Source organism: Pygoscelis adeliae, unplaced genomic scaffold (assembly GCF_000699105.1).
Source record: "Pygoscelis adeliae isolate BGI_AS28 unplaced genomic scaffold, ASM69910v1 Scaffold273, whole genome shotgun sequence".
NCBI lineage: Eukaryota > Metazoa > Chordata > Aves > Sphenisciformes > Spheniscidae > Pygoscelis > Pygoscelis adeliae.
The window spans coordinates 598413-619438 of record NW_008824416.1 but is presented as its reverse complement, the minus strand read 5'-3'; the positions used below and the strand labels follow the sequence as shown (position 1 = coordinate 619438).

Sequence of the window (21026 nt, the reverse complement as noted above, 5' to 3'; positions counted from 1 at the left end):
GGACACGCTCCAACATCTCAACGTCCTTCTTGGAGTGAGGGGCCCAAAACTGAACACAGTATTCGAGGTGCATCGAGAGAACAGCATCAGTGGCACGGAGATTTCTCTCCTGATGTGACCTGCTCAAACCTTTCCCTCTGTTCATTGCAGCATCCCCTTTTCTCCCCCAAAATAGGAGCTTTTGCTGGTGCATTGCGGCAGGATGGATACCAGCAAGCACACGGTGCAGTAACCTAAAATCTGGGTGTTTGTCCTCAAAACCACTGTGCTCATCTCTAGCTCCACACACACTAATCCCCGATGGGTTGCAGGTTGGAAGAACATCGAGCAGCCGTTCGCATGGTGCAAACAGCCTGTGCTCGAGGGAGAGGACTCCTCCGGCGTGGTGGGAAAACCCCGGCGTCTTAGACAAATAACGGGTTTTCCACGTGAGAAAGTCCTCGGAGCCAGGTAATGCAGCCAAGAAGGAGGTGGCGAAGGGCTGCGCCGGGACCCGTATCGGTGCATTTTGGCACACTCGGGTGTCGGGCTGGAGGATTCCTCAAACCGGTGGAGACATCTGTGTTTCTTATTGACTGCGCCCAGGAGTGGGCTGAACAAAAATTGGGACTTTAATGAAATTTTAAATATAATTTTAATGGCTCTTTTAATTTCTCATAAAGCAGCAGTTAAAAGACTTTAGAGATTATGGAACTGCTTATTTTATGATCTAAGTATTGTAAAAACAATCTGCCTCAACCACTGCTGGAACCGGTTACGTAGATGGGAAACACTTTTGTAGGAGCGAGAGCAGCCCCCTTTCTTTTTTCTTTTTCGGTCGTAATCTCCAAATCTGGGTTGTTACATTTGATTTCCACTACCTCTGAGGTACAGGACATATGGGGAAAAAAAAAAATGTATATATCAGCAGCAGGAGGTCCAAAAAAGAGCAGAGCGGGGAACTGGGTTACAAGGCGTGTAGCAATTACAAAAAGCACATTGCACGTACTGTTAAATCTTGGGTTACAGACGTATTCTGGAGGACAGCAAACCCATTTTAAAAAGCAAATGCCTATTCTCAAAAAAGCATCACCTCCTCTATTTACAGGTTCACAGAAATATTTGTGTTAGCTTTTTTCTTTCCTCTCAAGAGTTGTTTGTTGGTTTTTTTTTTTCCCCTCTTTTCAAGTTGGCTCGTTGGGCTGGAGCCAGAACTGACTCCTAAATTGAGACATAATTAGAGATGTCCTGCTGTGTCTTTCTGGGCAATTCATTTAACCTCTATACCTTATTTCACTGCAGGTTTAAATAAAGAGGTGAGAGAATCTCTCTTGACTGCATAAAAAAAGAGCTACGTAAAGCCAAGCGGTAAGAACAAGAATTACAACTAATACCTGGCCAACAACAGACGTTTTAAAAATGACTTCTGCCCTTCCCTGGACGTCAGCCGTGCCATCCATGCACACACACATCGCTGTAAAGCTGCACCAAAAGACTTTCAAACCTCTAACACACACCTTGGAAAACAACTTTTTGCTGGGGAAAAAAAGAGGACATCCACCTCGACGTGCAGAACCGGTGCCTTACGTCTCCTCGAGGGCTTTGTCCCGCCGGAGGCTCCAGCACCGTGGTCTCCCCAGGGGGGATAATGCCACAGGAAAGCAGCTCGCATTTTTCCCAGGTTTCTCACATCACAGCCAGCCTAATAGGATTTTTACAACCTTTCAGCTCCACTCTTTCTTGCCTCTTTCGCACCAAAAATGCTGCTGACGTATACAGGACTATTCATGCGACCAAGACATGCAAGATTTGGCTCTTAATGTTTATTTAATTTACTACTTCTCCCCAGTCCTCCGAAAGCTTTCTTTTTGAAGGTCATAAAATTAATAAACTGTATATTCAGTGCTTTGAACATGCAAAACAAGCACGTTTCTACGGAGGGGGGGATTTATGGCGCAGGCAAGGGGTCCCATCATGACCTCGTGCTTCTCCCGAGCACCATCCGGGCTTGCATGTGCCTGGTGCCAAACCTTAGTCTGATGCAATGGTTCATGCAGCCGTTCCCTTTTTACGCCGATGGGATAGCAACTTATTTATAAATCAGGAAATATTTTGTGAACCCACAAGTCTGGAGAATTAATTTACCGGTGTCTCGTTTTAAGCCTAAGCCATCATCTTTTTCACCTCTACAATTGTTATCTATTGTGCATATACACATTTTTTTGTAATATGCATTATATCTGCTCTGATATAGAGCAAATTACCTGCACCACCTTCAAACCATGCTTAATATACGACTAAGTCCTTTCATTAATTTGCCTCACCACTCTCTTAACCAGCTTATACCTTTGGCATTCACAAGAGACGTAAACAAAAGCCTAATAAACTCCGGGATCGAAACTCCGAAGCCCCGTTCCCACATCACAGAACTCACTGGAAGTGGTCCAAACAGCCATAAAACCCTATTTTAATATGATAAGTACAAGATAAAGCTGCTAAACTAGGTAAGGCTTGGGGGGCTGGGGAGAGGAAGAGGGCTGGAGGCAGAGACAAAGTCGATTACACAACTGGTATAATAAGGATGCCGAGATTCGCACCTGCACTTTCAGGTAAAAGATAAAAAAAAGACAAACCCAAACAAAACCCTTGCAAATTGAAACATATTTGCTGAATATGCCAGTTCACTCTCGGGATTGGCTCTTCTAAAAAGAAAACTCTTGATGCACTGCTTCTCAAAAATAGAACTAAAATTATCCCCGGTGTCAGCAAAGCCACCAGACAAACCCACAGGAACGAGGGAATGCGTTTTTCCTGCCGAAAAAGACGACGACGACTTTGTCTGGGTTTACCGTTCTGGGGGCTGACAGTGATGGATAGGAAGGTTACAGCACCGGCATCCGTCTCCATTCCCCTGGCCGAGACGGCATCTCGGGCCGGGGCTGGGGGGGAGCGGGTCGCCTGCCCCGCTGCTCGGGTTGGCGTCACCTGCTCTTGAATGTCTGAGTGCTCCTGGTTTTGTCTCGCAAAACAACTGGAATTTAAGGAATCGTGCTTTTAAACCCGATATTAAATGTCATCCGTTTTACTTAGCATCGGGGGCTTTTAGGGAAGAGATGCTGCTTAGTGACCCACGTTACCGATGGGGCGGAAAACTGCAGGGTTACGAGTCTGTTTGCAGCCAAAAGAAGAAGGAGGAAACTATTACTAATGACAAATGCTTCCTATTATTCTCAGCAACATCGCCTGTCCCTCTGCGGACACCGACTGGGAACACAGCTGCTACCAGTGCTGCCCCGACGCACTGATGGGACACAAATTAGACAGCAAGAATTCAGGGCTGAAGGCGTTTCTGAAAGAAAAATAAGGCATTGCTTGCATTACGACATATGATATAGCTGCAAATTTTGGATATGATTCATTAAACAGGGATCCTTCTCGCAGGCTACTCAGCTGAGTGCTGGAAATTAGCAAAAGGACATTAAAAAATTAAAATATACTCCCTACAAACACCAAAAATCTTACTGGGTGATCTTTCTCCCAAATAAATTTCATCTCACCATTGATGGGTGCAGCTGAACTAAAACGTGATCAGCAAAATGTTTTATAAAGGGTAGAAGAATATCTTTTGACAGTGCTAAGTGCCAGATGATGACGAAACCAACACAACTGATTTCACTGAGTTATCAGGGATAGAAAAAGCGAACTCACCGCTATTTAGGCTCCGATACCGTTCCTACTGAGGCCAGGGACTATTTTGCTGTGGGGTTTAACGGGAGCCACATTGGGCCAAAGAGCATTTCAGAAGACACTGCAGCAAATGGGTTTATCGTGTTCTAAACAAGATACATCCCAATCTCCACATCAACCACAAAAGCCAAAAAGGTGGGTATTTGGAAAAAAAACTTCCCCAAAATACTTTATCAAAGATTTCCTAAACTCTTTATCAACCCTATCAAGCTCTGCGATTTCCATAGCCACAGTCGCTAATCCATCCCAATATTAATCCCAATAATAAATCCATCCCCCTCATAAGGGAGAGAGGTTCCTGTGTGTGTTCACCCTGCTTTAGCTTAATTATAAAAACCGGAAGGAAAAAAAAGGCATTTTATCAGTTTTGTGCTATATTTTTTTAACCCTTCTGTTGAGCAGAATAACAAGCAACTTGGGGGAAACCTTAGGATTTCAGAGCTAATTCAGGTGTAAGCTAGATGAACCGAAATGAGCAGGGTTGAGAGCAAAGCCACGGTGCTGGCACCGCGATGCTCCACGCACACCTCTGAACAGATGTAGTTATTTTGTCACAAGACATCTCTTTTCCATAACAGTGACTTTGCAAAAAGGGTTCGCTTCGAGAAAAAATTCCCTGCAGCAGACAGAGAAGACAAACAGCTGAGGTCAGGAGAGGACCAGAACTTCTTAAGAACATAAGCCAGTTATTGCCTTCAGAAACAGTCATAAGTAAACTGATTTTTGTTAGCCCATCTCATGTTTTACCCGCTCTAATCCCTCCTATTTTTAAAATACTCCATCTCAAAAAGCAGGGATGGTCTGGAAAGCATCAAGGCAGCATTAAAGAGCAAAAGGAAGAGTAAAGCTTTGATCTCTTAGAATTTGCTTCTGTCCTGAAGATACTGCCAAGTGTCATCCTGGACAGCCCCAGCAAGCCCTGCCGGCATTCGCCAGTCCCAAATACTTGGCATCACTAAAAGCCCCGGCTTGGGTCCCGACATACAAATGGGCAAAACGAGACATGAAAAGAGAGATGATCTTGCATCTTACGTTCACACTCCTCCACGTCCAGGTTGAACTGCTGCAGGGCGCCCAGCGTCAGCTGCCGCACTTCGGCTTCCAGCAGCAGCTGCATCAGCGAGGTGGAGAGGTGTTTGCACGCCGACATGCAAGCCGTCTGTGCCACCTTCCCCTGCAAGAGAAAAGGGAGACTTATTAAGGCCATCGAGCACAAAATGAAAGAGGAACTTCTTTAGACCAGGACTCGCCAGTCCAACCTCTTTAACGTGTCCCATCTGCTATGGAACCTTCATGTAGTGCTCAACCTCGCAACCGCTGTCTTTCAAGGGAACCATCTTTTAGGACTCCCCGTTGCCACTAGCAGGGTTAGACCTTGTCAGGTGCAGAGTGCCTGGGAGCAGCTCCAATCCAGGAAAGCCTTGGGATGTTTAGAATTCTAAGCATCTCTCATTATCGTGTCCTAACGTGGGCAAGACAACGTACCATATTTTATTCACCATCCTACATAAGACGGCCTGAAGTAACCTTGTTGACAGGTCAAAATAGTGCCAATGACAATTCCAAACTCCAGCCTACAACTAAACCAGCGTCTATATATGTTCCAAGACAAGAATTTCAAAATCCCTTTCCAACAGCAGAGGCTCATAGTTCAAGGCTTAGCCTTGGCTACCAGGGAGCAGAGAGCCAGGACTACGCTGTTGTGACAACGGTGTCTCTATGACATTGATGCTCTTCAATCCACTTCCACCACCGTGCGGCACCTTCCAGGTGCCACCGGGGACCGAGGAGAAGGAAATATCAAGGCGAGGTGATTGAAGAAGTCAGTTGTGTTTACACAGGTAGGATTGCTCTCCAGGGCTGGGGGGTGGGGAATGACCTCAGGCACCCGGACGCATCCTGTGCCTGCTTGTACCACAGGGAATGCGGTTATCAACACTTGCCTCCTCCCGAGCCATCCCTAATTTGTGGCGATTAAACAGGGCTCTACGGGGAGGAGGCCGCAGCCGAGGCTGCCATGCAGAGAGAAACTACTTAAATCTCTTGAAATGCTCCTATCTATAACGAAAGCATGACCAGTTATGAGTTCCAGCTATTAAGGAAATTGAGGACATTGTCGATAAATATTTATTTTTAACACATTTTCTCTGAGCCACCGCGGTTATGTATCACTTTTGAGGAACAACTGAGATCTCAAGCTATAAATCATGTGAACAGTTGGTAGCAAGAGGAACTACCCTAGACAAGCCTTCCGTTTTCTGATCAAGAAACAACTGCAAGGCAGGAGAAGAGCAATCACAACAGACGATTTAATTAGCATGCTTAAATTTTTGAACTGTTGAATTTGAAACAGCTGGTTTTCAAGTTACGGGTGAAGCCCCTGCATCGACAGAATTGAGCTGTCAGGTAGGAAGCCTAGGATGCCTCTGAGGACTTACGATGTTCAAAGAAGAGTGGTATTAAGGAAAGGGATGATGGTGGGAGTAGGGATGGGCTGTGGAACAGGGGAAAGGGAGATGGGTGCTCAGAAAGCTCCACCTCCTGCGAAAGGCCATAAGCAGGTCACTTAGCTTGAGTACCCACACCCTGACCTGGCTGGAGCATCAGCTACCAGGAGAGCCACTGTCAGAAGAGAAGGAAGCTGATGAGCACGGACACGAAGAACCGAGATCCTCCAAAAAGACCTACGGATTCTTGATCCTCTTGAGACGCCGCGAGGGGACAGAGGAAGAGGAGACCCTTCCACGAACCGCACAGATGCTCTGCCTCGTAGGAGCCCGGTCCTCCCAAGGACCAGGCTCGGGAGCAAGCAGGAAACACACTCTGCATTTAGCCAAGTGGTTCAGAAAATCCAAGCTGACTGACCAGAAGCATAAAAGGAAAATTAAAGCACCCATAAGGCCATTAAACAACTCAGACCATCTCAGGCACACAGTGCTTATAAAGCCAAGGTTTCTTTTCTTCTTACTGAATTTGTTTTGCATCACTGCAGCAAGTCTCACAGGTCACAGGTGCCACGCTCTCAGGGAACTAAAACCAAGCATCATTTAGGGGCACTGAACATGTGGGAGCATTTTTTTTTTTTTCCAACCTATCCAAATTTCTCCCTCATTTCCAAATGCTCAAAAGATTTCCCCCATTCCTCATGTGTCGCTGTGTGCCATCCAAAATTTGTGGCAGATAAGATTCGGGTAGATAAGATTTGGCAGATAAGATTTGCACAGGCCTGCAACATACATTAAACCCATAAAAATGGGGAAATCCTTTGGCACAAGAGCACAGACTCGCACAAACCCACTGGCCGGCACCGCACAGAACGATCCTGCTGTCCGTGTGTGTAACCCCACGATAGTATTTCTGGATAATGGTGCTACCATGAAAACAGCTTCAGGAGGAGATTACGTTTTCAAACGCACACAAAAGACTTTAACATGCTTCCCTGAAAACAAGGAGTGGCTTAGGAGAGCTCACAGATTTTTACAAGCACTTTACAAACTGTATTTAAACTGGGATTAAAGCGAGGAGTTTATGCGGTGTTTCAAGCTAAGCATCACAAGTTTCATTACCGCAGCACAGAGAGACGAACAAATGTTTGATGCATGTGCTGGGAAGTGTTCTTTGCAAACCAGCTTTGCAAAGTTGTTTTGGGTCTTCAGGCCATTAGGAGGGAAAAAGAATAATTTTTTATTTAAAAAAAAAAAAAGAGCAGACCCATGCATTACGGGGCAGGGTACTTCATCTCCGCTGTTCGCTGCTGTTCCCAGGCTCCAGGAGCGTTTATTACTCACCTCCAAACAAACACCTTCACTAAAATTAAGATGAAGCATGGCAACCATAAAGTTTAGCGGAGCCCCGGGTTTTTTTTTTGCTTTTCATCATTTACTTGTGCCCTTCTGACACATTTGGTTATTTAAAACACCGCTCGTGCCAATTCCTCATCCCCGACCGCAGTGGGAAGCATGCCGCTACCCGACTGTGATTTTTCTTCATTACTTCCAACAGACACTTGAGTTTTTGCTATGACCGAGTAGTTTTGATGTGTTATTGAGCAGAAGACCCAAATGGAAGCAGAGGATGAGAAAGCGAAGCTCTGCAGCCATGCCCTGGGACCCCCACCCACGCTGGGCATGGGGGACAGGGCTCCTCGCCCTTCTTGGAAGAGCATGAGAAAATCCCAACGAGTAGCTCATGCCTGCACATCAGCAGGAGTTTGCATAGAGAGTTGCAACCTTTGGAGAAGCCTTGGAGATGCTCAATCCCAGGTGAAGTCAAAAGGAAAACCTCCCAGGAATGTTTACTGCCCCATTGACAAAAATTTAAGAGGAACAACCTTCTTGCACACCAAGCAAGGGTCAGATCAGCACGCGTGGAGGTACCTAAAGGGTTACCTAAGCATACAACAACCACAGCAAACACGCCTGCCCCGGTGCACGCATTCCTCCAGCCAGCCAGACTTGCCCGAATAAGGAGTGAATGACAAGCGACACCAGGAGGGCGTGAAGAAGAGCAAATAATTGAGATGAAATGTCAAGTTAATAAGCCAAACGCGAGGAAGACGGGATGGAAAAAGTAATTTAATCATCAGGGCTTGACAGCACAACAACTCTGCTGAGTCTTCGCCATGAAAGCGGCGCGTAAGTGGTACTTTAGGACATTCTTTGCGAGCATTTTCTACTGCGGCTCATTGCAGAGATGGTAAAGGGGATCCAACTGACAAGCCCAGGAGCAGCTTCTGGCTCAGCCTTTCCTCCGCCTTCCTTTTTCACATGGGATGTGGCTAGGCCCAAAACTTTTTTCAGGTGCAAAGCTGCACTGCATCTTTGAAAACCCTGAAGCTGAATCTTCTCACGTGACCTTTTATTTCCATTATTCAGAAGGTTTAAACACCTAAAAAACATTCTGCTTTAAAAAAGACTCGGTCTTTAATCTTAGATTTAACATACAAATTCCTGACAGTTCAGATCCAAAATTACTAGATAAAAGACAAAAGTATATACACGTATTTTTTTCCGCCTTTTAAGCATTGATCTGTTTTTCTTTATATTTACTATTAGAGATTGGACTATTTACTATTGGAGATGCCACAGGGGTTTAAATCATTGTGCGAAATGTCTGGCTAGAGACAAGAAGGTACCACCAGGGATGGCCAGCATCTCACTCCCTGGGCACCAAGATTTAAAACCCTTCCAGAATTTATGTTTTTCAGTCTTATTTATAAGACTGAACCTAACCCTCTTCCGCCCCACACCTACACTCAGCGCAACAGATGCCCACTTACAGCAGCTCCTTATAAGATCAGCAATGGCTTACGAACATCAATTTTAGACTTATTTCCCCAGAACTACAGTGCAATATCTGCTTGATAAGCAGCTGCTGTTGACAGGAGAAAAACCAGCGCCAGGACACTGATATATCACTACTAATAAGCTGCTGCTGCAGGTGAAGAAGGCTGTTTGTATTCACACTTGGGGTGGTTTGGGCTGCACGCTGGCAGATATCAAGCACATCCTCATACCACAACGTGCCCATCTTGCTTCTCTGGCACTTATTTACCACTGAGGTTCACTTCATAGTGTTATTTTTTTTCTCCCTGGTTCATTTTTCAGCTTTCCCGCAGTGCTGGGAGGAAGAGCCCCCGCTCGCCCCAGGGCGCCCGCCCGGCACACCGACACGCAGAGCCGAGCCCGTGATGGACGTGTTTTTAACTGCACCACCCACAGCAGCGGTGTCGGGACATGTGCCTTGGCATGGAGATTGAGCTGGATGCCTCCGAGATGCCATCCCTAGACGTCGCTGCTCCTAGAAAACCCCGTGGTTCAGAGGAGCCACCACGCTCAGCCGGGACAGCTCAGACCTCGTGCTAATTACCCTGATGATTTTTGCGAGCGCGTGGCGGAACTGGTGGTACTCCCAAAGGCTCTCCCTGTGCCAGCGCCCCGAGAAATCGCAGGGTTACATCCCGATCCCGCTCCCCGGCATGGCTCCAAACCAGCTCGGTCCCTGCCTGTATTTCAGAAATGCTTCACGTGCCTGAACACTGCGGTCCCTCCAGCTCAGGAACAATTTATCTAAAATGCAAGATGAGATTTGGAGAGGAAGGCAAAGGAGGAGGAATGCAACCACGACCTGAGCTGTCTGCAGAGAAGGGGGAAAATAAACACCTTAAAGTCACCAACTTGACAGAAAACTGAAGGGCTTAAAGTCTCATGAAGCAATTCCAGGAACATCTCTATAGTATCACTTGTTTATTCAAGACCTTTGCAAACCACATTAAAAATGAACTGGATTTGCATCAGGGAGAACAGGGACCACGGGTGAAAGTTGACAAGAGCTCAACGGCCAAGATGCCCAAGTGCTTGCCCCACCAAGCTCCAGCTTGGTCCAATGTTCAGCGAAATAAAGCAATTCTGAGCGCATTATCAGAGCAAAAGCCATGGGGTTTTGTTCTGAGGCTCAAATCAGTTCGCAACCATATTTCTGGCAATGAATCCCTCTGTCCACGGCCTTTGATGCAACCTCTTTGCAGTTGGGGTCTGTTGTTGGGGTTTCCACGACACCTCTCAAGCTGATGCTGCCTTCCCTGTCCCACCAAGGCTTCCTCTGGGCACACAGGTAGGACTTCTAGAGAGGTTCCTTGTGGCCATGCCAACCAGTGAAAGGGCAGAGCCAAACCTCTGAAGCTCTCCCAAAGACACAACCAAGGGGCACCTACTGGAGCATATCTCCATGGGCTACCCCCCATGGACCCCGCCAAGTCAATCACACTTCAGGAGATCAGCCATGAAATCATCTCTTTTTATCTGTATTTCATCCTTGGGCAGCAGATTGAAGCCTCTGGGTTCCCAGAAGGACGGGCAGCCACCGCAGGGAAGGTCAGCACGGAGGCTGTGGAGCCGGCACTGCTCACGGTAGCACATTTGTTTGAAAATAGCAAATATGTTAACAATTAGGGAAAGGAAACGCTGAGAGGCTGCCTTGTTAATTAAGGAACTTGCTATCAAAGGACTCATTAAAAGCTACTGAAACGGAATGGTTGTTAAAATAAATACCCATTAATCTTAACGTGCAATCAGGAATATGCTGCCACTACCCACCTCATGGCGGGGGGAAAGGGGGCTCCTCGGCACACACCTACCGCTGCCAGAGCCACGGTGGTGGCACGAGCTGGCAACGGCCACCAACCAGAGGGTCCCAGAAGAGACCCGAACAGGTTGTCCAAGGGGGGCCATCCCACCACCCTGCAGGAGCACCTCTGGCTTTGTCGAGGAGGAACATGCTGGTGCCTCCTGCTTTTCACTTGGCCAAAATTAGGTGCATTGTGGTCACTGCAATGCAAACAAAAGTCCTACTGTAGCACCAAGAACACCTCCACCAACTCACCGAAGAATTAATGCAGCATTCCCATGAAAAACAAAGCCTGACAGGTTTCAAATGGTCTCAGAGTTTCCAATTTTTTTTTTTTTTTTTGCTACCAACAGAATTTCTTTTTGATCTGCAACAAGCATTGGGATTGATGTGATTAAGTATATTAAAGCATGCAAATCCATGGACTTCATACAACAGAAAAGTGGGCCAAAAAATTGGAATTCCTCAGTACTAAATGTCCACTTTTGTATAAACACCACAAGTTGTCCCAATAATTTCAACACTGAATTTGCTGACTTTTCCAATTCATAATGCAATATTGGTGGAATATTTTGCAGAAGATGGAAACATGATGCTATAAGAATGAGCAATTGCTCGGCAGCATAAAACCAAGAATAATCCCAGCGGATACTTTCTGTGCAGGCACGGATGAAGACTTCACACCGTGCAGACCCCTAGGCGTGATCTTCTGCCCCAGATGCCTCTGGACTGTCCTTGCTGCCAGCAGCACCGGAGCCCCACATCTCACTAAACTATGGGCAAAAATCAGTAAAAGAGCTCTGCTAACTCGTAAGAGGAAAATTTCCTGGCTTGCCTGTGCCATCCTGATTTGCTAGGTTCTTAACACCACCCTGATGTATTTTTTAATTGTTTTGGTTTTTTTTTTAAACTATTGTTCTGCAGTCACTGAAGATGGCAAAAAACTCCAAACCATTACCCAGATACATTAACAGTTCCCAAACAGTGAAAACAAACATACAATGAGTACTCTGCTGGTTTTAAGAGGTTTACTTAAAAAACAAAACAAACCTCTTATTAATTGCCTAGAAATCCATTTTCAATTTTGACAAAGTGGGTTTTGTGGGGGCGTTTGGTTGGGTTTTTTGTTGGGTTTGGGGTAGGTTTTTTCTTGGGGTTTTTTTTGTTAGTTTGGTTGGGTTTTTATTATTTAAAAAAAAAAGCTGTGGATCTGCACCCAACATCTTGCCAATAAAACTGAGTGTATCCAGGACAAAGAGGTCCAGGAGCAGCATGTGAGAGCCCCAAGCAAAACAGATGGTCAAGAGGAGGCATCCCTCTCTGCGTTGGCCAAGCCCGCAGGCTGGTGCAGCAATGCCCACCCTGAGCAGGGTGGTCTCCAAAGATGCCCCCTCTGAAGGCAGAAGCTCAGCTGGCATCAATGACCAGTTTGGCCATACCAGCCTCTACGGGTGCATTTCTGATGGCATGGAGAGGCAACGGCACAGGGAGCATGGTCCAAACCAAAGCTTGTACCTTACAGGCCCACAGGATGGGATCACATGGACCCAGTGGAGGCACAAGAGGCAGGGGAGCTTCCTAAATTGATGTCCCTTTTTTAGTGGCCTTGGAGCACTGAGGAGTTTGATGGAAAGGCAGAGAAAACATCCGCCCCAATGTTTAAAAGAGAGAAGATGCTGATCTGGAGAACTGCGGGATACCACAGCTAAATCAAGCCCAGATTAAGGCACAAGAACGGCAGCAACCAGATGGAGTTAAAACACAACATCAGGAGCGTCAAATCACTGAGAACAATACAGATTAGCAAAAAGAAAAGTTAATTTTTCTAAGAAGTTTTATGTTTAATATAGAAGGAGAATCAATGCAGTGTCTTCGTCCAGGAGACAATTAGACTTGTTAAGTGCTATACAGTCAGACAACACCACACATCCCAGAAAATCAAATCCATCCCTAGCAGTATTAGCCTCAGATTAGGTATCAAGAGAGCAACGCCTAACTAATTAATTCTATTTACTTGACTTTGCAGAACCCTTACTAAGAAGAAGAAATCACTTTTTCCTCCCAAAATTGTTTGCATTATGGAAAGAGGATGAGAGCAGACCAGTTCCTGCTTTCCAGCAGGGAACATGCTGTGGGCTGAGCCCTGTCACTCTCCGTTAGACGTGACCCGTGTGGGACGTGAGAGGTGACTGATGTGCGAGCATTAATAGTCGCTTATTGATTTCAGCCACTGTCAAGCTCCGTATTTGATCTCTGGCTCTGTGAAGTCATCCCAGGAGCTACACACTAAAGCCAGTGTGTTGACTTATGGACTTGGAAAAAGGCAACTGGCACCAAGCTACAAGTTGACATTCACGCGGTTTTGAAATTTGCCAAGGAAAAGAAGAAGAAACCTTCCAGCCAACAAGAGAAGGTTGGCGATGAGCAACGCGTGTGGGCCAGGGCTCCTGAGCACAGACCAATGCCTGTGGGGGAAAGTGATGCTCCCCAGCCTTGGACCCCCACCAGGTCTTCATATTACTTGACAGTTACAAAGTTAAAGGTTTCCTGATGCTCAAACTTATGAAAGGAGAAGCAATGTCAGCACACGTTTGAGGAAGGCATTTTGGATTCAATGCACAGCTGGGACCCACTGGAACCGTCAACGGCATCGCCTTCATGTCAACAGCCTCCCTTCCAACAGCCCCAAAATCCATCCTGCTGCTCGCAGTGAACGGGACAGGCACCTGTGCCCTGGTTTACCAGGAATAAGAAGGGCCTCTTTCTCCCCAAGATATGCCATGCCAGAAGTGACCCGATGAATGACAGTTTCTGGTTTAGGAGGAGGACTGACGCTCTGCACAGGACGAGCTACAGGCGTTGCTCCCCTTCCCTCTACACCTGATTACGTGGGCTGGGAGCAGGGCACGCTGCAGTCACCTATGGAAGAAGCTTCGTTGCCATTAGCAGATCACCAGATTTAAACAGATTATCACCACTGAGGTACTGTTGTAGCCTTTTCTGAGCGAAACTGGGATTTTGGTCTTCCCGTGACTTCGACCATCCCTATCATGCAATAGCTTGGTTCAAGAGATAGCCTTCCACCACTGAAATATTTCAGGTTCACCACAGCAAACCTATGAAGAGCAACACCTTAAAGCAGTGCCAACTAATACAATTTCGAGTGAAATTTGTCTCGTGCAAAGACCCACTCACCTGGAAAGCTGACGGCATCTGAAGAGCGAAAAGAGCAGTTGCTCCAACCAACCTGGAAAGCCACCATCCTCTGACTGAAGCGGGATGGCTTTCAAACTCACGCAAAAGCTGAGCCCAAGCTCATGTTTAAGTGGCTAACTTCCAGAGGTATTTAAAAAAATCGACGGGGTGTCATTTTCAGAAGTAAACATTTACTACTTATATTCTATTTTGAGCATTAAAGGGAAAACAGGCTGTCACAGATACGGCAGCAAGACAAACACATGGCAAAGCTGAACTCCCAACAGAAGCTCAGAGGCAACCAGACAAATAAAAAAGAAAAGGGGAAAAAAAAGCAAATACAGCAATTATCCTCACCACACAAAAAATAAACCAGCCAGTTACGCCAACCACTGCAGCCCGATACAAAACCCCTCACATTCCAACAAAAGAGGAAAAACCGTAATAGTTTGGCTGTGTCGAAGATGCCCAAGGTCAACAGCTGGAGGCTATTTTGGCTGAAGCTGGCGGGAGACTCAAGGCTCTCATACAGAGCAGCACAGCAGAAATCACATCGGGGGTGACGGTCACAATCAGCTCCCACAGAGAGATCTGAAAGTGCTTAGCTTTTTTTTTTTTTTTAAATAATATTATTTTATTCAGTCCGGGTTTTTTTTGGTCTTTAACCAAATGACACTTAATTTGTGGAGTAACCAGCTCCATGGCAAGGTTTTTCCTACATAGGCATCACAGGGTCTTGGCTCTATGAACTGCATCTACTTGCTTACAAGCAGGAGCGAATACACCCAACAGCAAAAGCACAACTCAAGGATTTTGTAACCACATATAATTGTGGGATCCAGGATGTAGGAGGATCCAGGATAAGAGCACGCACAGGAACACAAGATTTTTTCCCTCGCTTTGACTGCGCTGTCAGAGTCAACAAGCGACATCTACTTTATTTTTTGTTTTAAATAGGAAAATAAATAAATAGAAGGAAGGGCAGGGGGTGGAGAAGGGAAGTACCTCGGGACGCAGCTGTTACAACTGAGCACAGGACACTTTCTTTGAAGCCTTATGGAGGCACACAAACACACAACTGGGCAGAGGTCTTCTGTAGAAGCTCAGTAGTTTGCAGCAAAGCTGGGAAGCTGCTGGGGTTTTTTTTGCATATGCGCATATGCAAAAAAACCCCAAGGAAATAGAGGATTCCAAGATCTGCGTCTTTTTCCTTGCACACCATCCGAATGGCAGGATATTTTTAATTAACCACTTTTTAAAAGTCTATAGCACAGAAACAGTTGTGTGCAGAGCCTGGCGCACCCGAAATGAGCAGTGGCTGCATTGGAGCACCCAGCTGCTGCCTGGTCTCCTGAGATGCTTCAGAGATCTGTGCAAGGACCTTCACACTGGACACGGGTGGGAAAGCACTCCTGCCAGTCCAGGCTAGGTGTACGACAGCATTATGCTTTGAGAAGTGCTAGGATTTATATGCTTTATCCTTCTTAGCCACTTGATTTAACTGTAGACACTCTCATTAATCACGTAACCATCTGATCCCAACTCTCCCACCAGGCTGGAGGTTCAACCCATGACATCAAACTCCTGTTCCAAACCTGCTGCCTTCCGCTTTCTTTACGTGACCTTCTTTTTTAAACAATAAAATATAAAAAAGTACCTGCTCTCTAAATAATCTGCGCTGTTACGAGCTGCACTGCAAATGCCTGCGCCGCCTTCTTGCGCTGAGAAACGGCATCACGAGACAGGGAGGTGCAGGGGCCAGCAGGGAAGCAGCTACCAAAACCCACACAAAACCCCAAATACATGGCCAGAGCACGTCACCACAGCTCAAACCGTTTCTCCTTCCCCCAGAGGGTATCTCCACGGCGTGGCTCAACATCCCTGGCCCAGCTGCAGGAGGGAACCCTAAACCCAATCGCACCGTTGACCGAACTGTACAAACCTGGGGCTTTTGACTTGCCACGGTGGCAGTCTGGCAGCCTCCCCCCAGCACTAAATATTAATTTTCCAACATTTAAATGCGTTTCAGAGCAAACACTGCAAGCAAACACGAGCAGCAGACCGAGAAAGGACGGTGCGGTAGATTCACTGCAACCCCAGGGAGAGGATGGTGACCCATGGACCTGCTGGGTGGGCTTGGCCAAGGCATGGGCTTCATGCTCCTCAATTTTCTCCTCCCGTGCCCATCGCTTGGGTCTCCACAGAGATCATTCACCTCTGAAAAAGACGCCAAGACCCTGCAACAAGAGGCGTCAAGGAAAAAACGTGGTGCTCCAACAGCGGAGGCGCCTCAGCCTGCAAAGGAATGAAACCCATAAATAACCTGCAGTTAATGAGTCTCTGTATGTACACAAGAAGCATGAAGTAGCCCTAATTTTTCTCAGTCCTATTTGTGCCTCCTAACGTGGAGCGAGGCTCTCTCCTGGTCCCCGTGTCCACAGGCTGAGGCTTTCCGAGTTACTTGACGCAAACCAGAGCCGTGGCCTGACCATGTTCCATGCGCGGCTCCACAACTGGAACGAACGAGGAAAAGAAAAAAAATAAATGACATATTTCATCCTCCTCTTTTGTGGCTTTTATTTTCTTTTGTATTCGCTTTGGGAATAACATTCTTTCCATTGGGAAGAGCCTGATTTTCCATTAAATACAAAGCAGCTGCCATTTTGGAAACAAAAGGTTGATTAAATACAGATTTTTTTTTTTTTTTTCTTTTTTCCCTAACATATGAAGAGCTAGAACCACGCTTCTTTCTGCTGATTTATCAGGGCAAAGCATTTGCCAATTATGGCAGTAGGAAGACTTAAAGAGAGTGAACTGAATCGCTTCATTTTTGCTATATAATTTTATAATTATAAAATTTGAGGTTATAAATAAAAGGGGAAAGATCTCGAGGCTTGGAGCACAGCGCGCTGCACTCATCCTCGCGGCAGAGCCCTCCGGCACACTGACACGAAGGGTTTCTCACCCTTCGCACACACATGGATGCTCCAGATTCCCCGTTTACGCAGATTTCTGCTTGCCGAGATGCCCAAAGAAGGGTCGGCGTGTTGCCGTGACGTACGGCCGCCTGTTGGAAACGCAACTAATACATGACCTAAGGCCCAGATGTTGAACAGACTGGAAAAAAGGATGAGCTCAAAACAAAAAAAAAAAACAAAACCCAAAAAACCACCCACTCCATTTCCACTCCACGAGCCATCAACGCCCAATTCGGGAGGTATTTTTTTTTCCAAGCAGAGAGAATACTGAGTGACCAACACAAGCGGCGTAATGAAACTTCAGCTCGTTTTACATTTTTCCAAAAACTACATCATGCATTAAATTTCCATTTTCAATATTTAGATGTTATAGTTGAAAAACAGAGAAGAAAAACATGGATGGTGAAAGCTGTAGAAATTACTTGTTTTTTAATTAACCCATCAGGCTCTCGTTATTTATTGCCATTCATGAAACACAATGAGGAAAGACCACAGCCATCATGAGAAATCTGTAAGGATCTGCACTTTTAAATGCTGTGCTTCTCTTTCTTGCTATTACATCTAACCTAGGCTACAAGATCCAGGGAGAACATCTCTCTGTGTAAAGGCACCCCTATGACGGTCACGAAGCGACGTGTCCTTAATTGCAGCCACTTCAACCATACCAATAGCCCTCAACCGTGCTCGGGCAGCTATCGGCTCTGAATGACGGGCACGAGCTCCCGACGCTTCTCCGTGCAACCTCAATCCAAGTGACCTCTGCACGGGGACCCCACAGGACACTGCACTTTCAGGTCGGGCTCCTCTAGGGCAGGTGGGTCTCCTCCCGTGGGTAGGTTAAGCAAGATAGTCGGGGGGCTTTGGAAGCAGATGTGGTGTTCACTGGTGTTCCTTTGCACGTTCACAACTTAGGAGAAGCCTTACAAGATTTCAGCTTGCCAGTGGATGAAATAAGAGGAAAGCATAAAATTGCAAAGTCTATTGTTTCACTTAAATTTGCTAAAGGGGGGAAAAAAACCCAAAAAACCCCATACTTTAACTGCTGTTAGGGGTTCTGGAAGGTATAGGCTGGGGCTCTGGTGCAGGAAGCAGCAGGCATGTTTGGATTCCTTACGCTGAGGATGCATTTTTGACTGCCAAATTCCCCATACCGCACATCTGATTCTTTGTGTACGTACGTGCATGCAAAAGTAAGCATAAAATAGCTTTATAAATCTGAGTTTGTAAAATAAAAATCAAAGCCAAACATGCCAAGGTGACTACACAAAGGGAAGCAATACCTAGGGAAGCGTGCACACCCTGGTTTAAAGGATTTATGGGACTGGGCATTTTAGCTTCAATTAATTTTCAAAGTGCTGAAAGCAGACAAGAAACCATGTAATTACAAGATAACTTGGCTTACCCGGATTCGAGTTAACTAGCGCTCCTGGCTTAATCAGAGGTCAGCCTTCTCCCCAGCCAACAAAGCTAAATCCACCGTATTTGAATGCTCTGCTCCTTGCTTTAAAGCAACCATTAGTTCTTGTTTCGACCCCTTCATTTTGGGAAGTGTTTGGGATTTCGGAGACACTTGAGAAGACCAGGAAAGTAATGCACAGCTACCAGACCGCAGCAAGGCGGGCAGCACAGGACCACACAGCCATGCAAGCGCTGCTCCAGACACCAGCCCATCTTCTCCCCGCCAAGGCACCCTCGTTTTAAGGGCATTTTGCCCAACCTTCAGGGCAAGGTGGTCCGAGCAACCCCCCAGGAGACTCGGATCATCTCTGGAGAGCAGAGGAAGCCCCCTGAGGACCACACAGGGAGGATTTTGGATACTGCTCATGCCCCGTCCATGTCTGCATCCCAGGCAACTTGCTTTTTTTTATGTGTCTGTATCTACAACACCAAGAAACTTCCAGGATTAGCCGCGACTACTTCCCACCGGACATTTTAAACTCCGTTACAATTACTCCTTTGTCCTGCTATTTCGTGCAATCAGATTTTTATTTTTCAATCTCTTTTAGACAGACAGATTAGTGATTTATTTCCACCAATTAATACAAACTACCTAGAGAACAGAAAATTAGAGGGGTTAAAAGGAAAATTAGAATCCGTTGCAGTTAAAAACAAAACCAACTAAGTGCAGGCTAGCAAAGTCCCACCATATAAAGGGATTACTCCATTCCTGACCCTTTCCAGGGGACCTCCAGGTATTATTTTTCATTGATTTACCTTAATGAAACTAATGCACCCCTCTCCATAGGAAGCTGACTCCATAGCTGTCTAGGTACTGGATTCAATTAAAGAAATAAATACATCTGGCTTCTAAATGGTTGAAAGTCTTGAAAAGCCAGAGGCACTACCAGTTTCCGCATCTGTCTCTCTTAGGGTATGCCCTAAGGACACCACATAGGATGGTCAACACTCAGCACCATTCCTGGAAACCCGCGGCCGCAGGGGGATGCCCAAAGCATCCCTGCCTGCTCCCCGACAGCGCAGGCAGCTCCCGCAGCCCTGCCAGCAACCGAGCCATGGTTTTGAAGGAAGCTGGCCTCAAAATGCTTTAACAAGGCTCTTTCTTTCCAGAAGCTGGCGCTGATTTGAGACCTCGATGTTGACTTAGAAACCCCCAGGTGCCCAGAGCCTGCAAATACTCAAGGCTTAGCTATGCTCAGTTTCCAGGAAAAGGGGTACACGCACCCAACTGCGGCGTGACATATCAATACTACCATGGCAGCTTAGCATTAAAATAAAGAGCAGGGGTTAAAGGCAGAAAAGCAGAAGCTGGGGTAGAGGCTACGCCTCCGCAACGGCCGCATCTCACACCGCACAACCGCATCGAGCAGGGCTGCACCGACAAAAAAAAACGAGGCACGCTCTGCTTGTACGTGCCTTGGCTTGCAGACATGGGAATAGAGGAAACAAGGTAGCTTGAGAGCACTTTGTTTGCGATCTATCCGGGGAAGTGCCGCAGATTTTTCTCCCGCACATGAAACAAGCAGAAATGACAACATTTAGAGGGGTTCGTTGAACCAGAAGGCAGGTCCGAAAGGTCTCCTCTGCCTTCTTTGTGCTAATTGCCCTAATCCAAATAGGGAGATAGTAAATGTCAAGAACCCACACTATTTTCTGGATAAAATTCTACCACTCTAGCCGGAGGAAAGGCTTAGCGGTCCAAGCCCCGGGTCGGAGCACTTAGACCAGGAGGAACGTCAGGCTGAAATCCCCATGGGGGATTTGTCTGAACAAAATACAGGGAGTGAGGGGGGATTTTACAAAGACCTTTTCTCTTTCAAGCAGAGGTTGAAGATCCCATCATGCTTTCCCTAATAACAGGCATTTCCCCTAATTCCCCGCACATTTAGGGATGCATGGGGGATAAAAGGAGCCAGTTAAATGTGACGTGCTCTAAAAGCAACAATTTAGCAATGCTACTGCAACAGCACACTTGTGGGCGACCTGTCCGGAAGGAAACCCTTTCCCCTGGTCTCTTATTTATCCTAATGATTTAAACTTCTACTCAGTCTTCTTCCTTTCCTCCCTTCCCAGATTAAGGACCTTTTCTGGTTCAACTCACCCTCTAACATTTGAGGTGCGAGCAGAGCAGACTGAACGCGCACGACACGCAGTCTTGTACTCACCGACATTGTAGAGTGGACATCTACATCCCCCTACAGAGGACAACACAGGGAGTTTAAAGTCAAATGCAGAAGAGAGCAAAGCAACAGCAAGAAAGGCAGAGACGTACACATCGGTCATCGCCCGTAGGTGCCTACAACCCCTCAACGCTCCAACCGAGGCACCGGCTGCTCGGCAGTTGGCAGAGTATTAAAAAAACAAAATATGGGCTCTTTGAACCTGGTCTAAGGAGGATGAGGAAGAAATCAAAGTACCACAAGACCAGTTTTATTGCTATTAAATATGCTCTGCAAGTCAACATCCACGTGCCTCAGCTCTCCCACCTGTAAGATGGAGGTGATGGATGTCAAACCCTAGCGAGTGACAGCAGGGATAAGCTCA

At 46.5% G+C, this 21026-nt stretch overlaps 1 protein-coding gene across 1 annotated transcript in view; it reads right to left on the bottom strand.

The window, feature by feature from the left end:
* The window catches only part of EXOC6B (exocyst complex component 6B), a 267115-nt gene that overhangs the window by 87201 nt on the left and 158888 nt on the right, over positions 1-21026 (bottom strand). Inside the window, exons 18-19 of the mRNA XM_009320896.1 lie at positions 20648-20677; positions 4759-4900 (exon numbers count right to left, since the gene is read on the bottom strand). Coding sequence (XP_009319171.1) covers positions 4759-4900; positions 20648-20677 — 172 coding nt within the window. The remainder of the gene's footprint in view (positions 1-4758; positions 4901-20647; positions 20678-21026) is intronic.